This window comes from Heliangelus exortis, chromosome 1, assembly GCF_036169615.1.
Source record: "Heliangelus exortis chromosome 1, bHelExo1.hap1, whole genome shotgun sequence".
In the NCBI taxonomy this organism is placed as follows: Eukaryota; Metazoa; Chordata; class Aves; order Apodiformes; family Trochilidae; genus Heliangelus; species Heliangelus exortis.
Window position 1 is genome coordinate 135856320 of NC_092422.1, and position 24746 is coordinate 135881065.

Genomic DNA, 24746 nt, shown 5'->3' on the forward strand with positions numbered 1-24746 from the left:
ATTCACTCTTCCTTTGCTGCTGAGTGTTCAGTAACGTGCTACAGGAGAATGTTAGATGACTTGATTTCAGTGAGTGACTGGCAGAGGACAAGGAAAACAGTGTGAAGGTGATTGTGGATGAAGGGATTAAAAAAAAAATACTCAATTAAAGAAAAAAAAATAAAGAAATTAAAGAATTTTAAAAAGAGGTACTCAAATTACCTTCACTGAGGTTTTGGCTGGACTATGAGCTAAACTCTACATTGCTGGCAAAGCATAGGTGCAGACTGCAGTGTTTACATCTGTGTGTGCAGATGTGGAAAAGCCAAAGAAAAGGTGAAGTGCAGGACTGGAAGTTCTAGTAAAATCAGTCCTGAATTAACAGAATATTCACTATATCACTCATGTGGTATGAGCTCAATAGCTGATCTGAAGGATGAGTTTTACTGGGTACATCCATATGTCCAGACAAATACCACTTGTCCCTCACCATATCTTGCTGGCCCAGTACGCACAAGATGAAGGACTGAGCTCACAGAAGATCTGAGTTTAAGTGCAAACTGCTTTTGTAGTCAAAGCGAGACTGAGGCACGAGTCTCAGCTTGTAGAATCGCTCCATGTGATCTGCTTGCTTCTTCTTTTCTTTTTACTTTGTGTAGCACTACATAATTTGCAGATAAAACCACTGGTGACAGCTATGAGAAGTGCAAATCACCTCTGGCATCTTTCTAATACTAACTCCTCTGGAGGTGGGGGAAGATGGTATGACCTTGGGAGATGACAGGAAGAGAGGAACAATATTATTCCAACCATTTCATCCCTGCACTGGTACCCTGGCTGCTGGAGTCAGTACTGAAGGCCTTGCCCACTGGCTCCCCAGGCAGCAGCAGCAGATCTAGAGATCCAGATGCACTGGATGAGAAGCCACCATTTCTGGAAGGAATCAGGGGAGACACACATCCTTTCTGGAATCAGGGGAGACACACATCCTTTCTATTTCCCTCACAAGCACCCTTTACCTTATGTTCAGACATGAGGCAGGCTTCTGTTTTCTCTTTGCTTTGCCCTTGAATTCACATCTGCCAAAGCAAGCATCAAACTGAGCACTGAGAAATGGCAGCAAATTGTTTAGAGATGTGGTTGGCCACTGCAGTTGTAGAGGCACTTGGCTCTGCTTGCCCTTAATTTAAAACACGTTGGCCTAATACATGCCCTACAGTCCTCCCAGAAAGGGTCTGCAGAACTGGTGCTAAAAAACCACCCCCCCAGTGATCATGGATTCAGGTTCATTTACCACAAGACCTGTCAGTAGGCTTTTTGGATAAACAAGGTCTCTGCTTATCCCCAGAGTTTGATGTGCCAAAAAAGAGGAATATTGGGGCAAGAAGAGAGTCTGGGCAGCAAGCAGAAGGGTTTTGTTGGGGATTCTCTGTCCTTCTTTCCAAAATTACTATCTTAAATCCTACCATAAAACCAGCATTCCTGCCACATTTCTTTAAAGTTGACCTCCCTGGAAAGAGACTGAGTTATTCCTTGACATTTCCCTTCAGGAGGAAGACTCATGAAAATAAGTGCAAATTAAACCAATAACCTGTACAGGCCCAGCCCAGACAGTTATTCCTGACAACTGACCGTGAGAACTTAATGTAACAGTCTGGTTAATCAAAATGTAGAGCTAATTGGGTTGGGAGGGGAAGAGGAACAAATGGGAGGTAAAGACACAGATGTCTGAGGGACAGAATAATAGTAAGATGCAAAATAAGGCAGAAGCAAGAGACATAATTAGCTGAGGCTTCCAAGGAAGTGACAGCTGTTCTGAAAACATGAAATTCATATGCTCTGATCTTATTAGAGACCAAGTCAAGATGTCACTGCTGATCTGAGGTAAAAGGCCAGTTTATCTCATACAAGGACAATTCCCAAAAACGCAGACTTTATTAAGTACTAAGAGGAGAGATCCTTCTAGAAGTCTAAATGAACAGTGCAAGCTGTCAGTACCTTGATAAAGCATCACCAGCTTTTTGCAGTCCATTATTTCAGGATTCCCAAAAGGATAAGGCATTAAGGAACAGAACAACATGTAAAGTGAGAGGACTCCCAACTTAGGCTGTTTGCCAGTTCATACCAGGTGTGCAAGGACAGGTTCTGCATGTGGTCCATTGCCAACCACACCTGTCCAAAGCCAGGGGAGTCCTACAACGTTGCAATAAAAAGGATAAGGGATAACAAGGACCAGGGACCGGTCTAAAGGATGCCTGAGAAGACTCTGGCAAAGCCAGAAGCAGCATCCCCATAGAGAAGTGCCCTCCCCACCCTTGCTTGGTAGAAATGGCTCTCTGTCTCTCTCTTCTTGATGTAGCCCAGCTATTTACTATTTACTGATGTCTGAGACATTTACATTTGCTATAAGGTCGAACTAACTGACACTCCAGGGGAATTAAGGATTTCACACAGCTGTTGGCCTGTTTTCTTCCTCTCGGGAGGAGAAAAGGGCATCCATTAGCACCACAGCAGTCACAGGTAATGGAGATGTATGTCTGGCTTGCTGGAGGAACCTTCTCTTCCCATTTGAGAGGTGAGAAAGGCCAGTCATGATTGGCCTTCTCTCACTCCTAATAAACCCTATGAATCACAAATAATTGCCTACTTAAAGCTACTCTTCTCTGGGTAATGATCTGACAGCTAGAACCAAAGCAAGGGAAAAGCAGGAGGGGGGCAGGGGGATTCAAATAATAATTAGTTTAAAACATTTCTGGGTCTCAACATGTCTCAAATTGTACTCAGTCTGAGCAATTCAGGCCTTCTGGATAAATTAAAAATGGCTGGGAAATATCCATGGCCATGAGGGACTGTACCTGAAGGGATCTTTAGCAGGGTCAGCCTAAGGCAATCTGAAGTGCCAGACCTGGATATGACCAAACATTTGAGGTTGGCTTTGTTGCCCATTGTCACAAGTTCATAAGTCTGCCAGGAGAGAATGGGCCTGATCTTATTCTTAGCTAGCACTGATTTTCCACTCAGGTTGCCATTGAGCATGGTGACATGCCACCATGGTAGCAAGAAGAGAAACAGGCTCAGTGACAGAATATGAGTCACTCAAGTCAATGCATGCATTGTAAAAAATAAAAAAACAACCAAGCGTACATGTTCTCTATCACCCATTCTTACCACTAACCCCTCCCACAAACCTTTCACAATAGAAGGACATTTCTATAAGGCACATGTGTTAACGGGATGTTTTCCTTCATCTGTGGAATATCTGACACCCTTCACCACAGCAGAAGAGTGTGTATGACTGAAAGTATGTTCCTCTCTCCTGTGATCCCCTCCTTTTTCCCAACATTACAACAGAGCCTACACACAGAGGAACTCTAGCACTTGAGTTACCTTTCCAGCATGGTGTAGTTCTGCTTTACATACTGTCAGCATGCTCAGTTTCATAGGCCAAAGAGAGCCATGACCACAGTCACCAACCCTCTAGTAAAATGCCAAGTGGCAATGACTGGTGGGTGACCTGCACCCTTCTGCAAGGACTCAGTCCCTGGTCCAACACTGCAGAAGAGACTGCCTGCTACCCTCATTCCTTACCAGAACCAAAATTTAAATGTAACTTCAACTGCACTATGAGACTAAAAAATGCCTCCTTCCACCTTTTTTTCTTACTGTAAGTTCTATTATTGTATTACAATTTGTGCTATGACTGGGAAACTACTGGCACAGTGATGTGAGAGTCCTATCACCCTTATTCCCATTCAAGAGAGCTACCTGACAAGTAAGTTGATAGGAATACCTATGAAATCATACGCCAGAGTGAAAGACTGGAAGAATTAATAGTCTTCAGTCCCAGAAAACCTCCCCTTCCAGAGCTGGAGGCAATCCACTGAGGACATCTGTCAAGCTGGAAGAGTGTACATACTGTAAGCCCCCTTTGCAGTGAAAGAAGTGGTTTCACCTACGAGATAAGCTGGATCTCTCCAAGGGCAGTACCGTGAGGCACCAGAATTTAATGAATGAGCAGCTAACATATCTCTCTGTCACATGCATCCAGGGCAGGTCTGACCTCTGCTGCAAGAACCCTGATAGGACAACATGACCTTAAAGCTGAAATAACACAGGACAGGCACTCTCTAGGACAAATCAGAGCAGCTCTAGGACATCAAGGAGGCAAAGCCCATATATAGCAGCCAAGATCTGGCCAACCCTGAGGATATGTCACATTAGTTTGTGAAGCCAGTTAATTAGTGTCTCTTGTTTCCTTTCCTGGTGTGAAGCAAGAATTCTGTCCAAGTTAAGTACCCAGTGCTTTCTGAAAGACAGAGCTAAAAAGTCAAGATCTCTTTTCTGCTCAGGAATTTATTGGGCCATTGATCTGACACGTATTTAAGGACAGCAGCAATGCCTTGAGGGAAGTGGAAGAGAGATATCTCGGAAGCAGCAGCTTCTTCTGTGGGAATCTCATTAGCTGAGACCCTTCATCCATAATGGCAGAGCTCCCACTGAATTCTTCCACTGAACATCATCTGGACACTGTCACTAGCACTTGCTTGTCCTCATCTCACAAATGACAAGAACAAATGGCACCAGGTGGTATTTACATTGGATATTAAGAAAAATTTCTTCACTGAAAGGCAAAGCACTGGAACAGATTGCGCAGCGAAGTGGTGAAGTCACCATCCTTGGAAGGATTTAAAAGACCTAAAAGATGTGGTGCTTAGGGACATGGTTTACTGGTGGACCTGGCAGCATCCTCAGTTAATGGTTGGACTTGGTGATCTTAAGGGTTGTTTCCAACCAAAACAATTCTGATTCAATTCTATGATTGTACTGCAGAGTCTGTATATCAAACACCCTCTGTCGAGCTGCAAACCCAAGAAAAAGTCAAAAGCGATTCCTTAAGTTTTGTTTTACACAACAGCTGTCTTGGGCTATAATCTACAGAGATGCAGGCTAGAGGAGGCATGTTCCACCTCATTGCATCTGAGTGAGGAGGCCAGCAGCTATTAGCCCCTGTACCACTATCTCCTCCTGGGAGTCCATTGGGAGATGCAGCTAGAGATGGGTAGGCTTGTGCTCTGGAGCTAATCTGTAGCCTCAGGCACAAGAAGCCAGGCTTGCAACTTCAAGAATAGCATCATTTTCTCTCTGCCTGGTAAACCTGACTGTCTCTTCAGCATCTATCACGAGACTGACGGCAGTGATGGTGGCAATACACAAATATCACAGCAGACACTGTGCAAGACACTCATTGAATGAACCCCACTTCCCTTGAAAAGTCTTGCTTTGAAGAGGATACTGTGGAAATGCACTGGGGGCCTGCCCAGGGAGATCCAAAAGGGCTAGATGACTCTTGGAGACCCTCCCCTGAGGGAGGTATTTTGGGACGATCCGTTCCTTAGAGCCCTGCAGGTACCATACACTTGTGGGAGAGGCAGTATCTCTGGATGGATGCTGCAGCTCTTGGCTGCCCACCCGTCTCTAAGCCTACAGTCACAACTGAGTATCTGGGTCCATTCTGGACCACAGAACCCAGGCAAGGAGGAGCAGAGCCCAGGAGGTTTGAGTTAAAGGGTGTAGCGGTCAGGGGTGGGGAAGCTATTTCCTTCGTGTAGCCCAAGGGCCAGGTCCATTCAGGCAGGGCAAAAGCTCAAGGCGAACAAAAAGGCCTAAAGTATTTGCTGAAACGCTTCCCACCGTAGCGTGAATGCGGTCCCACCCACCCCATCCCCTTCTCCCACAGCCTGAGGAGGAAGCCTCTGTACCTGTTTATTCTTTAGGTCAAGGGAGAGCTCATACTCGGAGGCAGCCGCATGGGAACACGAGGCCGTCCCTTTGCTGCGCTGCACTCTCACTGGGGAGCCCGTGTGGTGGAGGCTCGCCTTCTGCACCAGAGGGGAACACCCCGCTGCCTGCTCTTCTTGGAGCTCCTCATGCTGGGCTTTTAGCGTCAGGGTGTCGGACCTGCCTTCCTGGCCACTCTCTCTGCCGGCCTCCTTCGGATCCTCCGTTTCATACCCGGCTTTCTTGCTTGTGGAACCGCTGGGATCGTCACTGTGAACAAAACGCAACGTTTCGCTTTTTTTATTCGTTTTTTTTAATTATAATTATATTTTGTTTATGATTATGTTTATTGTTGTTTGCTATACTCATTCACTGAACTCCACTTTAAATGTTTAGGGAGGCTGTGAGAGGTCTCTCTCAGTGATGGATCGGGACAAAGCCCTGAGAGCGGGAACCTGTGCTGCACACACTGCCCGAACCCATCCTGTGACTCCTGAAGCTGCCCAGCTCGAGGTGCTGCAGTTGGACGTGACGGGCAAGGAGGGTGTCATGGACTACAGACACCTTTCCTGCTCCCTGACACAGGCAGCAGCTGGCAGACACCCCTGTGCCCTTGCTGCCTATTGCTCAGCATCTCCCTGTGCATCCCAGAGTCTCATCTGGCACAAAGCCTGGGTCCCAAGGATCCGGCTTTCTTTCCCCTAGAGTTTCTAAGGGCATGTGGGAAATGGTGCAGGGGCAGCTGAATATTGCAGAGTTTCCAGAGGAAATCTTGCAGAGCTGAGAGTGTAAAGATGCAACAAAACCAGACAGCCCTGAGATTCTGACTCTTTAAAACATGTCTGAAAGGCAGCCACAGTTGACTGCAGAGTTTCCTAGAAGGGAGCAGTTTCTTTCTGACCCACAGGACATATTGTTGTACCACTGAGATCTTGTGGAGAAAGAGAAACATTTCTTTCTCCTGTCAGCCACAGCAGTAATTGTGTGAAACCAGGGCCTGACAACAGTGCACTTTAAGACAATTGACATGTGGCTCTAGACAGGACATGATTACCATATGTCTGATCCATTGAAGTGCTGAGGAAGTCTGTCATTAACCTCTCTCGTTAAATTGAAAAAAATAAGCAAATTTTGAACAAGATTTTGGTATTCTGGGGGACTATTTGAACCATGGGATTGTGTATGTGTGGTTACATTTGTCTCTTTCCAGTGGCTACAGAGAAACAATTTATGATTTCCAAGAATATGCAGGCCAGTCCACATGGGCTCTGGGTTTTACTGCCCGTGTGCATCAGATACAGCTCCATTGGTTTCCAGGGGATGAGTATTTCCCTGAGAACAACATCCAGGTTGGAAATTATTACTACAGAACCAATGCATTTTAATTCCATTGAAACTAAGGATGTGTACTGTCTCCCATAGTTATGAACACCATTAAACTACTTAATTCACTTCTGAGTCATATTTCATTCTCTTGGATTCACTCTCCATGTGACCAGTTCTGCTGTCACCTAGATAACAAATCATTTTATGATTGATATTGATGTCAGAGTAAAATCAGGGAAACTAGATATGATTTTCTGTACTGCCCAAATTACTTAGAAGCATTTAAGTCTCATTTTCAAAAGTGCTCTAAGCACTTAAGAATCCAAGTCTTCTAACTGTAAATAGACTTTGCCTCCTAAGCCTCAGAGCACTTTTGCATACTTACTAGTACTTTAAAAGGATGTTTACTCTCTCCAGGGGCAGCTCTTCTGTTCACTAGATTTAGCAATCAGATTTAGAAATATTCCCAGTTTTTAAAGGGATTCCAAATCTGATGAGCCAAAGATGGTATCACAACTTCAGAACTTAAGAAAGACAAAGGATTTTAAGGTAGAAAGTTTTTTCTTTGATACACAAGCATGTAGTCACCAGTTAGACATAATAAATAAATAAATAGAAAGCTATTCTTGTACATAAACACTATTTAACCAACTTTGTTAAAGCATATTAAAATGACATATTTTTATACTCATCAGTCAGGAAACACCACCATTAAAATGAGCCATAAAACTGTCCCTTTAGGTTAATACCTTATAAAATCTTTCCTTATTCTATTCTTCATACTTTATCATTGAGCTTTCTTTTTTCTGCACATACAGATGTGCATGTCAAATATATCCCCATTTTTAACTCCTTTTGTTCTGTGCTCCTCCACATTGCAGGAATTATTAATAAAGATGTTTCCCTTACAGCTCTCACTGGAATATTTTTATTAATAGCTTCTGTTCTATCCCTTCTCATTCTAACCAGCAGGACAGTAATTTTTATCCTCAGCTCAAGTGGTGACCTGGTGAACACAGATTTGATCATATATTCATTGAAGTGCATGCCAAAAGCCCCACAAGTGTTTCAGTGGGAACTGGACTGTGCCCTACAAAGCAATTTCAGATAGAGGCATAAGCTCTGATTCAGCAAACCACATATCCCAAATCGCTCTGCTGAGTCAAGGCCACAGTGCACAGTGTGCTACACAGAGTTTCTTTAGGGCAGATTGGGGCCTGAGGCCATGGACTAGAGTGCTAGTTTGACATCCCTTGGAGCATGAATGGACTCTAAATGCCAGCAACTGCTCCCTGACGTGATGGTCCAATTGCACATATGCTTAGCTCTGTCTTTCTGATGGTCTTCACTGACTGCTCATGGCAGAACGTGAAGTGTGTGCATGAGAGTTTGCAGCATTCAGGTCTGTTGCTCTGGAAGGCTGTGCACCACCTCCATACCGTGCCACCTATTTGGTTTTCTGTGGCATGCAATTTGGAGTCTGAGTAACATCTCTAATGAGAGGACATCCTGCATGCACTGATAATATAGAAGAAAAAACTACAGGCTTTATAGAATCACAGAATGGCCTACAGTAGGAGGGAAGGCTGAAGGTCTCCATGCCAGCTCCTGCCTCAAACCAGGGCCACTTTCAAAGATAAGTAAGATTGACCTGGGCCTTCTCCAGTCAACTTTTGAGTACTGTCAGACAGGAGGATTTCCCAGGTTCTCTGGAGAGCTTTGTGAGGGCCTTTAATGCACTAGCAGAGCTTAACAGCCTCATGTGGGGCTTCAACAAATATCCCCCACACAGTTCCCCCTTTTTGGCTCAGCCCTGGGGCCACCATTCCCTGCTGCAGCAACACTGTAGGAGCGCACGTCTTCACCTTGGCCACAGCCTTCCCCTTGCCATGGCCATGGACCCACCTGATCTGGACTCTGACCTGTAGACTGCCTCCCCAGCTTGGCCTTAGACCTGCCTCATCACCATGGACCTACCCACCGATCTGTGTCACTGGATCTGATTCTTACCCTGGGCAGTGAGGCAGAGTGCACTGGAAAAAAACAAAGCGTGCAAAACCCCTCGTTAACCTCATCAGGCATTCAGGACATTTCTCAAGACACACAAGAGCCCTCAGATTGCAAGCACTGAGTGCACACATTCAGTCACAGATGTGTGAAAATCATCACCAAGCTCAGTGCTCCTGGTCACAGCACATAACTGAGGCCCCTAAAGACACTGTGCTAGGATATGGACATCAGCTAACCACACATACACCTATAACCTTGCCTTCCTCCTCCATGAATGCTCTGAGTTCACTGAATACACCCATACTGAAAGTATTGTGCTTATGCATGGAATTTTCTGAGGGTCAAAACTCGGTCAAATCAAAACCAAATTCCACTGAAGCACTCAAAGGCATTTTTCAGCTAGATGTTTTTATGCTAAATATAAACTTTTTGACCCCCTGACGGTTTGGCTGCTGTGCTGTTCAGAAAGCAATAGCAATTGCTCTTGCTGAAGTGGGAATAGATTCTACATGTTCTTTCATGAAAAAAAAATATGGATGAACCACTTTTACTTAATGGGAAAAAATTTCTCAAAAAAAAATTCTCAGGGGAAAAAAAAAAAAAAAAAAAAAAAAAAAAAGAAAATAATCTACTTCACTTTTGGGCAAAAGACCAAACCTTGAAATTTCAGCTTTAGCTGGTAAACTTCAGTGACTTATAAGCAGTGGAAAAAAGGGGTAAAGACAGAGTATGCTTATCATTCTTAATGCTAAAATTAGAGCCCTATGGTTCCACTTGCCACTCTGTATTCCTCCCAGGTTTCCTCCCATCTTAAACTTCTTTCTGAAGAAGTGTTGTGGGGAAGCCTTTTCTCTGTTGTCCAGTAGTAGTGATGAAGCCCCCATATGAAAAATAAAACATACTGCTAAAGATCAGAACTGAGGCTGCAGTGAAATACAGGCTAAAAACTTAATGATCCTGGTTTTTTCTCCCTCTGTCCTGAATGATTGTTGATTTGCATTGGAAGAGCACAGCTTTTGTTAGTAAGGAAAGGTTCAGGAGCTATTGTAATCATAGTAACAAAAAAGCCCCCCAGCAGTAAGAAAAATTAGTAGAGGAAGGATAGACACTATAGGAGATCTCCAGGGGAAAAAAAAATGTTATTAAGTGAATTATGAGGACCCACTTGCTTTCCCTTGGCCAGCAAGCAATTAACCTCCCTGACTGTGGGATGAAGGAAGGGATTGGTACTATTGCATGTTCTGTTTCTTGGAAGAGCAAAATTTTCTAGCTACTAATTACAAGTCCCATGCAGAGTCTAAGGTGCAAATCCCAATGCCCTGGCCCAACTCCAACTAGGTTAATTTAGTTCTGTATGCCAGCATCACCCCTGCAGTTTCAACTGTAATCAGTGTTCTTGCTGTCCTAAAGTATCATATGCCACCAGCTTTCACAATTTTTACAGCTACTCTTGCATGAAAAATGAAGCAATTTACCACGAGTCATGCAATCAGGTAAGGAAGGCTTGTAATGTCTTTGAATTCTGTTTGATTGCAAGTTGTAATATTAATGTAAATCCCTTGCAATCACATAAAAAAGGAAGTCTACAAATTCAGGTGTTCTGTTCTTCCAAGACAGTTCTAGATGACTTTTATGACCCATAGCAACTACCTTAGTTATTATTACAAATACATTTCATCTGCTGTAGAAAACATCTCTCGTTTCAGGTGTCTCCTGTTAATTTTGCAGTGATGACTTGTATATTCCTGCTGCAGACAGAAATAATTTTTGTTAAAAGATGGTGACTACAGACAATTTGACTCAGGTCTTACATGAAACACTATATCTGGTCTAACATTTCAAAAAATGGTTTTCAGCATCCTGGGATGAATCTCAGTGCTTGTTTCAAGAAAGTGGGATGGTGACAAAGCTCTCACTGAGACAAGTCATCTGGGCACCCATAAATACTTTGTGTAGCACAGGTAAGTGAGATTTCTGGTATTTAGCTTCTATGTGCAGATTTCTCAGGAAAATTTACTGTCACGAATACACTGAGGGAAGGATGTGGGGAGATGATAAGAGGGAAAATGGTATTATGGAAAGTTTTTTTTATTACTTCTTTTTTTCTCCCTTCCTGATATTTTTGGAAACCTAAAGCCCAAATCAGTGATATTCCATAAATCAAAGAAGCCCATTTCTAGTAGTATCAGCTCCCCATGTCTCTTCAAAGCTCTTGTATCATTGTTAGTCTTGAGAGACATTTGACTGTGTTTCAGTTCCTAAGGCATCAGAATGGTGCACTTCCTTGCAGACCCTTCACCATCTCCTTGCTGCTGGAAACACAGGTTTCCAACTTGGCAAAGATCTGTGCTTCTGACTGGCAGATGTGGAGCTGAACTATGGTTATCTGTCGAATTTTGACTATGAGGCTTAAATGTTGTGATATCCGATGACTTGAGAAGGAACATGCTGCCTCTTCCCCCCAAATGTTTTAAGACAGGCTAGACCTGTAGGCATGAACACAGAAGATGGAAGCTCCAGACATTACATTGTTTTGCCTCGCTATCAAATACCAGAATCAGTTCATGGTCTGCCAGAAATTTTCAGAGCCCTCAGTAAGGTGTTTACGGGGTGGCTGTGTGGCTGAACAGGGCTCTAGAGTCAGAGGAGCTGATTTTCTCAAGGACAATAATGTTAGTCCTGTAAAAAATTAAAACCGAGCTTTCTCACTGACCACTCCATAGCTACACAGTCTCCCATGTGGCCAAGATACAAGACTCATCTCTGCTCTTTCTCTCCTACAAGAAAAATTACTGCAAATAAGTAAGAGTAATAAAAGATTATCAGAAAGAGCAATGGCTCTTCTGGACTTGGACAATGGTGGAGGAAACCAGTCACTCAAGAAGAGGATGCTCAAATGCCCTGTTGGCAGGTGTAGCAGTTATGCAAAAAGATCATTGGATTGGAGGAAGCGACGTGTGTGAGGTGTTACAGAAGTACTGCAGAGGCTGATCTCACCTGCTCTTTGTGTCCCCTGTGTCACTCCAGGAGAAGACCACGTTGCTGTTTCCCATGTATAACTTACCAAACGCCTTCTTCATGGTACTCAAAGTCAGTGTGCAGGATTGTGGTCTGTAACTGAGGCAAAGACTGCAAGGACTACTTGTGAAGGATGACAAAAATTTATTAATCCATTTCAGAGTGCTCCTTATGAGGATCTGTTGGTTATTGTATATATGCTGCTCTAACGGGCTGTAAGCGATCAGTATTACGGCCTGTGAGCCATCTGAAACTTGAAAGTTTGTCAGAACAAACAGCCCTTAGAAAGTCTCATTTGGAGAATCAGAAAAAGAAGTCACTAGCTGATACCACGAGAAAGGAGTCCAGACCCCAAGTCTGCAAGAACCTGTGCTCTCTATGTCTTACATTTCAGCATTTCTGCTGTCCTCTCTCATCAACCTGCTCAGAAAATAAATAAATAAATAGATTACTGAGTTGTTGGGGTCCAAAGTGCCTTTCCAGTTTACTTCATTTCTGTGTTTCCTGAGGACACCCATAACATATGGTGATTGGGTTGATCAGAACTAATGAAAAAAAATGGCTAAGACAGGTATGGTTATATATTATGGGATCTTTTCAAGGTTCAGAGATTTCTGACATGCTGGGACTGAATGCAGAAGAATAGCTGCTGGTTTGCTTTTGAGTTCAGGTGACTTGGAGGCAATGGTCTCTGGGAGCATGCTGAAAATGATGGAAGGCAAAAGTCTCTCCTGCCAGAGAGGCAGGGAACTTGGAACTTGATCTTGGCAAATCATTCCCTGCCAGCCAAGCTGCAGCTTTCTCAGACAGTCTCCCCCAACACAGACAAATATAGGAACAGGATTCTGATTTTGTCTACATTCACGTAACACCTTGCAAAGCAGTGGCATCAAGCCATCTTTTGACACTAGTTTTACCCAAGAGGAATTAATGATAATTACCCAAGCTCATTATCTGTCCCAGAATATATTACTCGCTTCATAAAAAGGCTGGCACATACACCTGTAAAATAGATTTGACAGTACAATATGGTAAATACATTGGAAATCTATTAAATTTAACACCCTTTAGCACAGACTGAGCCAGGTAATTTCTTTTCAACATTGCTTCTAGAGGTTTCAGAGACATCTATATTAAAAAGACAGAAAATGTAATAATTCTAGCAAATGCCTCATGTCCCACAGGGTCCAAGCTGCCACAGCCAGGGCCTCCATTTTAGATTTGGTATTTAAAAATTAGCCTCATGTGCTGTGTAATTGCCACATCACTGCGTTGCTGTGCCTTTTGCTACAGAACACCACGACAGGAACTAAACTTTTCTGATGCACCTTATGCCCTTGTGGTGCAAAGATGTGATAGCTTGGGCTGTCTGCTAGTCTGAGGGCTGGGCTCTCCATGAGTACCATCAGCCACTTAAGGACAAGGACCTCTACTCTTTCATGGAGACAGAAAGGCTTCTCCAGAGGGTGACTTGGAACAGTGAAGGAAATTCCCACTGAATTAAAAGTGGAGTCAATGGTTGCAAGGCTGACTACGCTGGGTGGTGTGGCTGACATTTTTCTAGTTCCTGTGTGTGTTTGGGTGACACCTCAGAATGACCCTTGGGCCACCACTTGGGCATATCACTCCTCCTCCCTTCCCTCCCACGCCTTCTATTTCACCAGCTGCAGGAGCAGTGGGCTCAGGGCAGATCCCTTCTCAGCTGAGGCCCCAGGCTGGTTGCTGTGCTGTCTCTGCAGGTTAGGCTTAGGAGGAGGTCACACAGCCTGTCCCTGCAGAGGGGTAACTTGTGGCTGTGTCAAGCAGGACACCCGTGTGTCCCACTGAGGTGTGAAGAGCACCAAGAGGACAGTCAAGGCACAAGGGGCCCCTCTTCCACAGGGTCTAATTACTTTTACTTTAACCCCAGACCTCTCTTGCCTGTTTGGTAAACACGACCTTTTAGAGAAGGAAAAAACAGATGGCATCCTGCATTAGTGTAACTGCCCACTCAGCACCCCGGGAAAGAGAAACTTGGCTTCTCAGCAGCAGTCTTTCTGCCACTTTGACTCAGATCTCTTGGCTCCTCATCCCTGGGGCAGGTTTGAACATGACCAAATTCGCTGACAAAAGCCTGCCGGTGCAATCATGCAGAAGATGGAATTTCACTGCTAAAATGAGATGAATTCAGGGCTGGGAGGCAGCAGAACCTCTACAAGGCAAGGAAACAGTGCTTATATCCTCAGCTCATTGGTCTCCTGTTCCAGACACTTCCTGCTGGGTGAGGGACACTAGTCCTCACATTGAGAGACCTAAGCAAGGCTTCTTTGGTTTCCTTTTCCCACCTGTTGTGATAGAGCCCAGGTTGGACTGCACCTCTGGGCTCCTTCCTAAAGCATCAGGGTAACTGATTACTGAAGGCAGTGACTAAACCTCTTCACAGGCAGATCTTTGCACTACCCAGATAAAGTTTGTTTCTGTCCTCAAATACCTCTGCTATTTCACCTCTTGTGGTGACTGAAGCCCAGCAGAAGGCTGCTGCTTGTGTCAGATCAATGAGAAGGAAGCCCAGACCTCCTCAGTATAAAGAGTAACACAGCTCTAATCACCATCCTCAATACTGAGTAGAAATATGATTCACCAGTTTAGGAAATCAGATATGATCCTGATTTTAATTTTGCCAGGGTGTTCAGATCTAGTGTGTTGGTTTTCTGGGGCTGGGCTATGGCTGAAGGGCAAGATAGAAACAGTACAGCTAGCATTCCTTTCTCCTTTCCCCAATCCTCCCACTTGACCACTCCCACCACCTTGAGCAGCAGCCACAAAGCTCTACTTTTCCAAGTTCTAACCTATTTTGTCACTGTCCAGTCCATGTCACTCCTTTTCCCTGAGGCCTTCTACCCTTCTTTTTCTTCATTCCTATTTGGAAAACAGGATGTCTTAGCAGCTTACACATGTGGTTTCAGAGTCTCAGATTCCTCTAAGATCACTTAAATTTTTCTTCCCTATGACGAATAAAAATTATTCCCATCCCTCTACTTTGTACTTGGGCACGGACCTTTTGGAGCAAGATCATTAAGAAAAACAGGAGTTTGCCTGGACACAACCAATTCTACTGTGTGGCTGAGCAGAACTATGGCTGGTAGTAAATGGCATTATGCCAGTGGACTGCACCAAAGTCAATAGAGGATCTAGTCCAATATGATGTATTTTATGACAATCCATAGCATACTTTTCAGACCCAATTGTGCTGTAACAGCATAGCAATACTTTTCACAATGCAATTCTGCACCATCCTTTTTTGTTCATCTTGACCTAGCACTCTCACATTAGTGTATTCTGGGAAACTACAGGCATCTATTACAGATTACAGGCATCTGTTATATTTTGCCCGTCACCTTGGAAGACAAGTGCAAAAGAGTACCAGCACTGTGTACATGGAGTAGTCTTTCTCTATCTTTCCTCTTTCCCCAGAAGAGGGAATGAGAGAGGTTTCAGTCAACCTAGATACACAGGCAATAATAGCAGCATCAGAACCTGTCTACAAGAAAGCAGCAACATACCAGTGTGTGACATGACAAAGGTGACGCATGGATCTAGTCACCAGGCAAACACAGCTCCCATTGGGATGATGGTACCATCTGTGTGTGGAAAGAACCAAGGTGCCAACCAGAGATGGTTAAAAGTTACCAGAGCACATTTACAAATGGTGTGGCCAGAGGTGGGTTCCTCAGTCTCGAAGAAAAATCTCACTGAACTTAGCACCTATCTATGGCTTAATATGTTTCTTCAGGATGATGCTTCCTCACAGAAGATGGAGTGGTCTTTGGCTCTTTTGCATTTTTTTTTACAGCCTAGGTGACTGTCCCAGAAGTTTCCCAACTTTTTCACACCCTCTCCCTCAGCTATCTAGTTGCTTCTGGAGCACAAAGAGAGGAGTGGTCTGAGCAGCTGTACAGTGTGCTTCTCCTCATATCTCAGACTATTCATTTCTTACCAGAGCACATGAAAGCCTGCCAGGACCACATAGAGAAGGAACAACTCTGGAGCACAGACATGGTTTTCCAAAAGGAGAATTTATTGTATTTGAGACAGAGCCTGTCACAGGGGGGTGGTCAGAAGATGAACCTGCAAAGGTGTTGAGTTAGTGTTGGAAAGCACACAAAAGGCCTTTCAATTGACATCATACTGCAAGAAAATGTGTAATAAAAGGCCACAGCCTCACTGCTGTCATTGCCAAAGAATGCTGGCATGAACAGCAATACTCCAGACAAGGGATCTGCTCATTATCTCCTGTTCATATGTTCTTGTTCCCTCTGGTTTCTTCTTTAATTCATGATATTTTTTAACTTCCTGCTTTTCCTGCTCCTTTTCTCCTGCCATTCTCCTTCTCTGTATAGCATATTTGTCATCCATTCTCTTTATTGTAGAAGTTACCTTTGTTGGCATGAGTCTGTCTCCCTTTCTTTTACATTGGCTCTTTTTTCCACCTCTTTGCCTTCTCTCTCTCTGCCTTATAAGCGATGAATAAGTGTATGGACAGAGGGTCCACAGAAACCACTTGTAAAGTTCAACAGAACACACCATAGTGTACAAAAGGTGTGGTATGGCCCAATTCTGCAGGTGGGTGCATCTTGACTGGTGCAGATCAGGTACCATGGTAACAGTAGAGGATTAGAATGGTGTGAGCTCCACCACTGTCCACCATGGCACAGAAGAGCCATGATCACAGATGGTTCATCAACCATCTATGCCTTTTTTTCCAGTGCTAGATCTAGAACTATTTCAGAGCTCTTATAGCTCTTCTCCTGCACCTCTGTGAAGTTATCACACAGAAAACACAGGATACAGCAGGTATTTATGTTGCATTCTGCTGGTACCGAGAAGTTACCAAGTTATGAGCAGGGAATTCTTTGCAATATATGAGAGAGAACATGAATATCATCTGCAAGCCACGAGTGGATCACCTAGTATTAAAACAGCTAACTGATCTCTATAGCTGTTGAAAGTGGCTCCCACAACTGTTGTGTTGGCTATGATTGAGTGTCCTTCATTGACATTACTGGTGCAGTGGCCCAAGAAATGTCAAGCACCTGAATAGAAGTCTGAATTCCTCTGTGGCAGGACCCATGTAAGCAACATAAGTAACAGGAGAAGAGGAAGAACTGAAGAACACGTGGCCAGCCAGTGGATGGATAATGCTTCAGACTTTCAGAAAACATGGGTCTGATGGATATCTTTGGAGTTTCAGAAGTGGATGCTTCAGACAGGTTTTCTTTGGCCTCTCTTCTGCCATCTTCCTCCTTCCTGAAGAAAGGTGTTCATAGAGACAAAAAAAGCACCCAGTATCACAGGAAGACGCTGGTTTCTGAAAGACATTTTTTTTCTCTTGAAGAACACATCTATTCCTTACTTTACTTCTCCACCCTCACGTTCTCCAAATTTGCCTGAAAGTGGCTGCACCAGCTGATGGAGAGAATAAGCAGAGAAATCCCTGTGTGGGAGACAGTGCCAAAATGTCTTGGTGGATCTCCTTTACAGGACTAAGATGCTGCATCTGAAACTCACCTCCTGTTTCTTTGGATGCTTCCAGAAAGAGTCATTCCTCCCAGGTCATAGTACCAGAAGAATTGCCAACTATACCTCCCTGCAAGAGATTCCCAAGGTTCTTTGTAACTACAACGTTAAGGAGGTTGTCTAAAACATTTTTTGCTTACAATTGTGTTTCTCTATTTCCCCCAAATCGACATGCAGTAAATACCTTTGTGGTTCTAGGCTCCTGCAAAACAAATAAAGCTGCTATTCCTGCCATTCCTGTCTGTACAAAAGACTCATAAAAAGCAAGCAATCTGCTCACTCCCAAGTTCAGGAAGAGTTCAGATCTAGGTCTAGACGTCATTCCTCACCCACATCTCTATGTCAGACTAAAATCAAACTCTGACAACTGTGAGCCTGGGGAATATTTATCTGAACTTTGCTGACCCATCCCTGCCTGCTTGTAGCATCCCCACAACCTCCAGTCGTAATATCTTGAACAGGATTATTAAGCCTACAGCAAGGAAAGAATAAGAAGTAGATGAGCTGTTAAGAAGCAGAAAAAAATCTTCTCTTCATGTCTGTGACCTCAATAAGGAAAAGACATGAGAGAAGAAGCACAAACAGGATGTGCTAACAAAGCAGAAGTGTTGCCCAAACTTCTCCCGTGTGTTTTTGAAAACAGTGCTGTGGAGGACTTTAATGAAAAAGTTAGGCTGAAGAGCTTCATATATGAAGTTGTTTGTCCACAGAGCACACAGGACACAGTCCATGGGCATAAAGGCTTGCTTTGCACAGGCATGTCCAGGTGCTGTAAGCCCTACCTGGAGTGCTCTCCTTTAAGAACCAGAGGAGAGTTCAGCCTCCATGGTCAACGAACTGTAGGAGGTTGAACTTGACACTGACAGCTGGAGGCCAATTGGTCAGAGCTACTATGATGTTTTGTGTGGTAGGTTATATATCTGATTTGATACAGACTGGAATCATTATCATGTTTCACACCTGTGCCAGAGCCACTGAGTATCTCTGAGTTGAGACGAAGCACTAACCTACAGATTAGATATCCAGCATCCTGCTAGAATTTCCCATTTTCCATGAACTGGATTTGCATTCTTTCTATCAGGTAAAGTCAATCTTTTACAAGTTCAGACAAAATGTTTGGTAGCTCAGTTGTTTTTCTGTAGTGCTTAAAGAGTAATGGATACTGGAGGAAAATCATCATTCCCCACCTATTTTTATCAAGATGCTTTAGTGGTATGTAAAAGGAAAACTGACTTGGAGAGAGGTTCAGTTCTCATCAACTTCAGGGACTACCTTAAGGGGTAGTGCATTCACAACCTAAATAGAGCCTCATGGATTTCTCAGGCATATCTAACTCTTAGAGGACCTAGAGTAACCCAAGGGCAATGTGAGAGCTGTACTGAGAGGAAAGATGCTCCTGGGCTACAGCAGTGGAGAGCCAGAGAGGGACATGATGCTGTGACAGTACAGTGGATAATATTCATGGCTTTTTTGTGCCAATGCCTTCCAGCATGACCTCATAGAACAAGTGACAAATGCATTTCCAATGGAAACAGAGAGTTCAGGAGACACAAAGAGTCAGAGATAGCAGACCTCCAGAAGTACATGAAATCAGATTTTAGTTTTTACCCATGTGCTGCTTCGTGTGTAGCATCCCCTTATGCAGCTCAGAGCGCTGGGAAGAAAAGATGTTTGAAGGCTTGATTTCAAAGAACTGTACAAAATCTGTCCATCTACTTTTCACCCTCCCATGCAAAAACAGAGCAATAAGCACAAAGGGCCTCTGCCAGAAAGAACACATATTTCTATTTGAGTACTTTGGTAAGTCAGAAGTGGGACGAGAGGGAATTTAACCAGAATTGCAAGGAAGGCTGGGTTGGAGGTGTAGCCAATGGCTTACACATCTCCTTACAAGTAATTGGTGCCATGATGCCAGGCAGTAACCAATCTGTGACAGTGACTAATCCAGCAGGCACTTTTGAAACCAGTACACAGCTGTTTGAAGTCTGAACTACATTGTGTTACTATTTAATTGGTTTGTAATCATGAAGAAAACACTTGCCAGTTGCATTAATTGTGTTTCAACCCTGATCTAAGCAGCAGTCTCCTTAATGGAAAGTGAGGAAATATTATGGGAAAATATGAGCAAAGCTTTCCCAACCTTTCCACTGATGTTTCCACAGATGTTTGAGACCCTAGCCCTCTATTCACTACATGTCCAAGCCCTTGCAGAAGACTCTGTTCAGATCCCCAGCATTTCTTCTTTCTGGGAGAACTCTTGCATCCTTTGACTTAAAAGCAAGTTGGGTCTCATCTGCACTTCTTCCAGATAGGAAACACCTTCTGCCTCCCACAAATGCAGGTGGAACTTCCTGCTCTTCACACAAATATACCCAGACCCCATCTAGTCTCCCCATGTGATATGATCCTTCAGGCCTGCTATCCCCATCTCCATTGCCAAAGTGTCTGAAATTTTACGTAGAACTTTTCCCACCACTGGAGCAGAGATGAATTTCTCCTGATTTCCTGTTAAGCACCACAGGCAAGCCAGAGGCAGAGGCAGTCTCCAAAAAGCCTATGAAAGGCAGCTGCACGAATATACTGTTCCCTCCAATTGTGACTCCATCATTTCCTCTCATTACTTTAATAGAAACAAATCTTTCTCATCTCAGCCCTATTACCTGACACAAAGGAAAATGGTATGTAATCCTGTTAGAGTTGGGCTGCTGCTGGACATATTTTAGGGTCATTGTTCTGGGATGCCAGTCTCCACTGTATGAGACTGGGAGAAATGGGAAATGCAATTACTAGGCTATTCAGATCCCTAGAATGAAACCCTGCCGTTAAGAGGCAGAAACCAGAAAGGAAAAGAGCAGTTGCTTTATGAAATTATAAGGTTTGGCTAAAACAGAGTCTAATCAGCACCTCATTAAAGGAGCAGGGTTAGCTCCTACTGCCATCCATGGAGTCTCATTACCTTTAAGCTGATCTTTGACATACCCAGTGGAAGTTCAATATTCAAGATGGATTCTGGTCACAGAGCCAGTGGTATACAAATCCAGTGGAGACAATGGTGGTTCACATCCAGGATTTGCACTGTACTTTGAAATGGGGAAGACCTAGTAGTTTCACAGCATCAATCTGCCTGCTGCTGTACTCTGGCTATGAGCTTGCTGGGGACATATTCTGGGATCAAATCTGTTTCCTAATATTCATGGCCTACAGCACCAGTCATGCTGATTGCTGGTGCAACTAAGCAGCCGGGGGAAAATTCACATTACTAAACTCATGAAGTTGTAACCCTCTCCTCTCCTCAGGGGGAGAGAAGGGAGCTAACACTGCTTGTGGAAGTCAGTGAAGTAAAGCAGAACAATATGAGAGTGACTGATCTCAACAGCCTCATCAAGTTTGCTTCTATAGAGTGATTACACGCAAGCATGTTCCTAATCATTCCCACTCAAGTGAAACCAAAGCCTTTTTACCTGAAGAGGTAGCAAAGAAAGAGTCAGAAACCTTGAAGGACAAACATCAGGGAAGACCACACAAGAATGACAATGACCACCACAGATCACAATCAGGGGCAAAATTTTGTCCCTGATAGCCATACTGTTATGCCTTTCTCCTACTGCCCCACACTTGGGCAGTATAGTTGCTCTTGCAGAGTCTCTCCTGCAGTCGGGCAGTCACTCTTCTGACTGCCTTGATGCCTCCCTTTATCTTCACTGTCCCTGCTTCATTAACCTCCTGCTGCCCATGTTCTCTTGGTCTCTCAAAGAATTTCTGTTCCGTGAGATAAGGCTGGAACGTGCACAGCCCAGAAGGAAGTGATGTGGGCTGAGGTTAGGTTCCTGGTAAGGAGGAGAAAGCAGCTGATCACCACTGGAGTCTCCAAGTCCCTTGAAGAGAAGAGAGTCACTTCCCTGTTTATGCTCTTTATTAGTCCCTGTTCTCTTTAATCGGCTTAGAGTGATGAGCCGAGGCAGCGGTAGGGATCAACCGGGCTGTTTAATTAAAGGATTGCAGCTCAGCCCTGCAGTTTGGGGGTTTGTGTAAATGAGCTGCAAGTACATTATTTAATCTGCTGCACAGAGAGGAGTTGGAGCATTAATGAAGCAAACTCTAATTAAAACTAGACTGCTGATGGTTATTAGTGGCATCAGTTCTGACAGGATTTATCTCATTTAGAGAAATGCCTGATCATGGAGGGGGAAAAGAAAGAATAAACCCGAGCTGGTTTATCAAATTCACCACAGCACCACTTGTGACTGGCTGTCCATTCAGCAGGGCTCAGGAGAGCTGCACAGGGAGCCCCAGTGTCCCAGGCTCTCCCATCAAGGGCCCTGATGAGCTTATTTAGGGATATGCCTGGCTCACCCAGGAACTGATTGCCTATTCAGGCTGTCTGACCCACATATTTCAGTCTTGATTGTCTTTTCTACTGCCTTGGTTCAATGGGGAGCCTTTAAGGATTTGAGCAGGATGACTGGCTCTGTAAATGATCTGATGATCTTCTCCCAGCAGCATACTGAGCCATTCCAGAGCAGCATAGCTATCAGCTATGGACATCAGCTCCACAGTCACACCATGGTTTTCCCTATCTGCCATTTTTTTCCCCTCCTCACTGCATTGTACGTGTAACCTTAGAAATGAAGAAAGCACATGGCAGACTGCAGGACCTGCCAGAGGCCAGGGAATGCTTTCTGGCCAGCATAAAGATAACCAGTAAGTTTATTAGTCCTGCATGTGCTGTGTGGGGGAAGTAGAGATGATCTTTTCACCTGAAACAGTCATTTTAAGAGATCACATTAAAAGCTGACCTGTTTCAAAAAGCAAAGGTTTTGTGTGCCTGTTTCTCACATTCAGATAACCATGATGGCTTCAACCATCTCTGTCTCTACAGAGAATATTGTGTCACACATAGTCAGGACTGCTATTGGGGCATGGGGGCACTGGAAATAGAGAGGGCAATATAAGGCCTTGGAGAAAAAAAAGTAAGGTAAGCAGGAGACCTACAGAATGCGGATAAGCTACAAAAGACATAATAATGGACAGGTATGGATCAGTATGAGAAGCCAGCTAAATCGAAGCCCAAACACAAGATGCTGCATGGGGTCACTGTCATTCATCCCCACTTCAGACTTTCCTTGCTCAGACTCATCTTTGGATGCAACCTGTCACAGTTGTTAAATTACTGAAACAAATTATTACTTCCTCTTCATTTTACCTGCCAAACCCTAGGTGAGAAATCTGGTGGTCCCCAGAGCAAGGAGGACAGGCAAACTCAGGCTCAAGGGATGGGTAGGGCCTTTGGAAGTCCCTGAGACAAAAAGACAGCCTGAAGCATGAGCATGACAAAAATCCCCCTAGAGATTAAGACACAGTAGGACTGGCAGACTTGTAATATAATAAAATGCTAGAAACTAAGGGAACTGATAAGAAATAAGAAGGAGGCTGAGATAAGGATGGGGCAGGGTCAAGGATCATGGTATGAAGATAGATGCCTATGGCAAAATTGAACCTTGGTTCAAACAAAATAAAGCTCATAACCAAAACACTCTCTCTCCAGAAATACAAGGGACAAGTGGATGCCCCTACCACAAAAACTTCTGCTGATTCATCTTCTTCCTTGCCAGCATCTCCCCATCTGCCACAGAGATGCAGCTGCAGATGTCCCACAGACTGTCATAAACTACCAATGCATGAAAGCCCCAGCACAGACATCATGGGAGTTACCCTTCCATCTTCATACACAAATGGGCATGAGGGGTCTTGCTTCTTTACACAGTCTCCAAGTGTTGCTGAACCCTACTTTTGAACATACACATCCCTCACACAACCCTGTTCTTTTCACAGTTGTCCAGTACTCACACTTTTCCTTGGAAGGAAATCAGAAACCACAGTCTGCTCCAGTGAGCCGAACAAACAACAGAAATATAGTTTTTAAAATGCTGTAGCCTCACTCCTGCAATTCAGCCCAGACTTCTTATACAGATGGCAAAGGTCAGATGTAAAAATCTAGCAGTGTGATGAAGCAAATCCTCAGTCTAGCAGTGTGATGAAGAGAAACCTGTTTGATGCTGACGTGTGATGAGGCATGAGAAAAAAGGAGTAGGTCTGTGAGATAGAGCTGTAAGAATCTGTGAGAGGAGAAGGCAAGAACAGAGGGAGAAGGCTAAGCATGGAAGCTATATGCAGTATGTGCACCTCGGGTAGTTTAGAAGCTCCTTGGGCCCCTTGGTCTTGGCACTGATGTCATTCAGTGACAAGAGATGAAGGAGAGCTATGACAACTGCCCATACCTGGCTACACTAGATAGAAATCGATAGTTAATAGCACCCATCTAAAACTGTCCTTTATTGGCAAGCTCAGACCATTTCAAAACATGAAAAACTACTCACCCACCAAGTCTGTCTCAGGGTGTAAAACAGAACCCTCAGTTTGTCTGGTGACTTTTTCTGTCAGACTTTTCTTTTTTCTTTCAGACTTTTTCTGTCTTTCTGTTCTACACTGGTGTGTGCTCCCACACCTTACAATGTGGGGTAACTAATTTGAAGGAGAAGAGTGAAGCGCAGATGTGACCACCAAAGTGATGCAGAAGGGTAAGAAATGGTACCAGCGTGGATGTGGGTTGATAGAACATATCTGAAGAGAGGGTGAAAGTATGTTTTTAGACATGCATGTGTGTGTGTGAGTGGAGGTCAGAGGAGATTCATGAGCAATTACACAACTCTATGAACAGTAATCTCTGGGAGGGAAAAAAGAGGCACAGCAGTGCTGAGGACATGGGACATAAGGGGGGATGGAGGAGGATGGGTGTGTATAATATGAGTTTCATCTGAGGCAGGAGGATTAGTGATGAATTATAAGGAAGTAGGGGATGGAAAATAAACTGTGCTGCTGGCAGCAATTTCCCACCTTGATGAGGAGTCTGGAGTTGAAGGCTTCTGCTCTGCATCAGCTGCTGGGCAACAGAACTGGTGTAAAACAGTTTCATTCCTGTAAGAAAAAAAAAATCATAGAGGGTCAGTGTTTTGTTCACTCAACAGAAAACTCAATGGAATATGCCTTTCCCAGGGCTGTTATAGGGTGACCAAGACTCC

At 44.1% G+C, this 24746-nt stretch overlaps 1 protein-coding gene across 5 annotated transcripts in view; it reads right to left on the reverse strand.

Moving 5' to 3' along the window:
* Positions 1–24746, reverse strand: part of IQSEC3 (IQ motif and Sec7 domain ArfGEF 3) — a 96687-nt gene that overhangs the window by 29618 nt on the left and 42323 nt on the right. For 4 of the 5 annotated variants that reach the window (XM_071768762.1, XM_071768785.1, XM_071768778.1 and 1 more), the window contains exons 2-3: positions 24562–24642; positions 5739–6027 (exon numbers count right to left, since the gene is read on the reverse strand). In XM_071768762.1, the coding sequence (XP_071624863.1) occupies positions 5739–6027; positions 24562–24642 (370 nt within the window). Of the gene's footprint in view, positions 1–5738; positions 6028–17658; positions 17738–24561; positions 24643–24746 lie in introns of all 5 variants that reach the window. The other variant, XM_071768794.1, reaches the window with a different exon arrangement.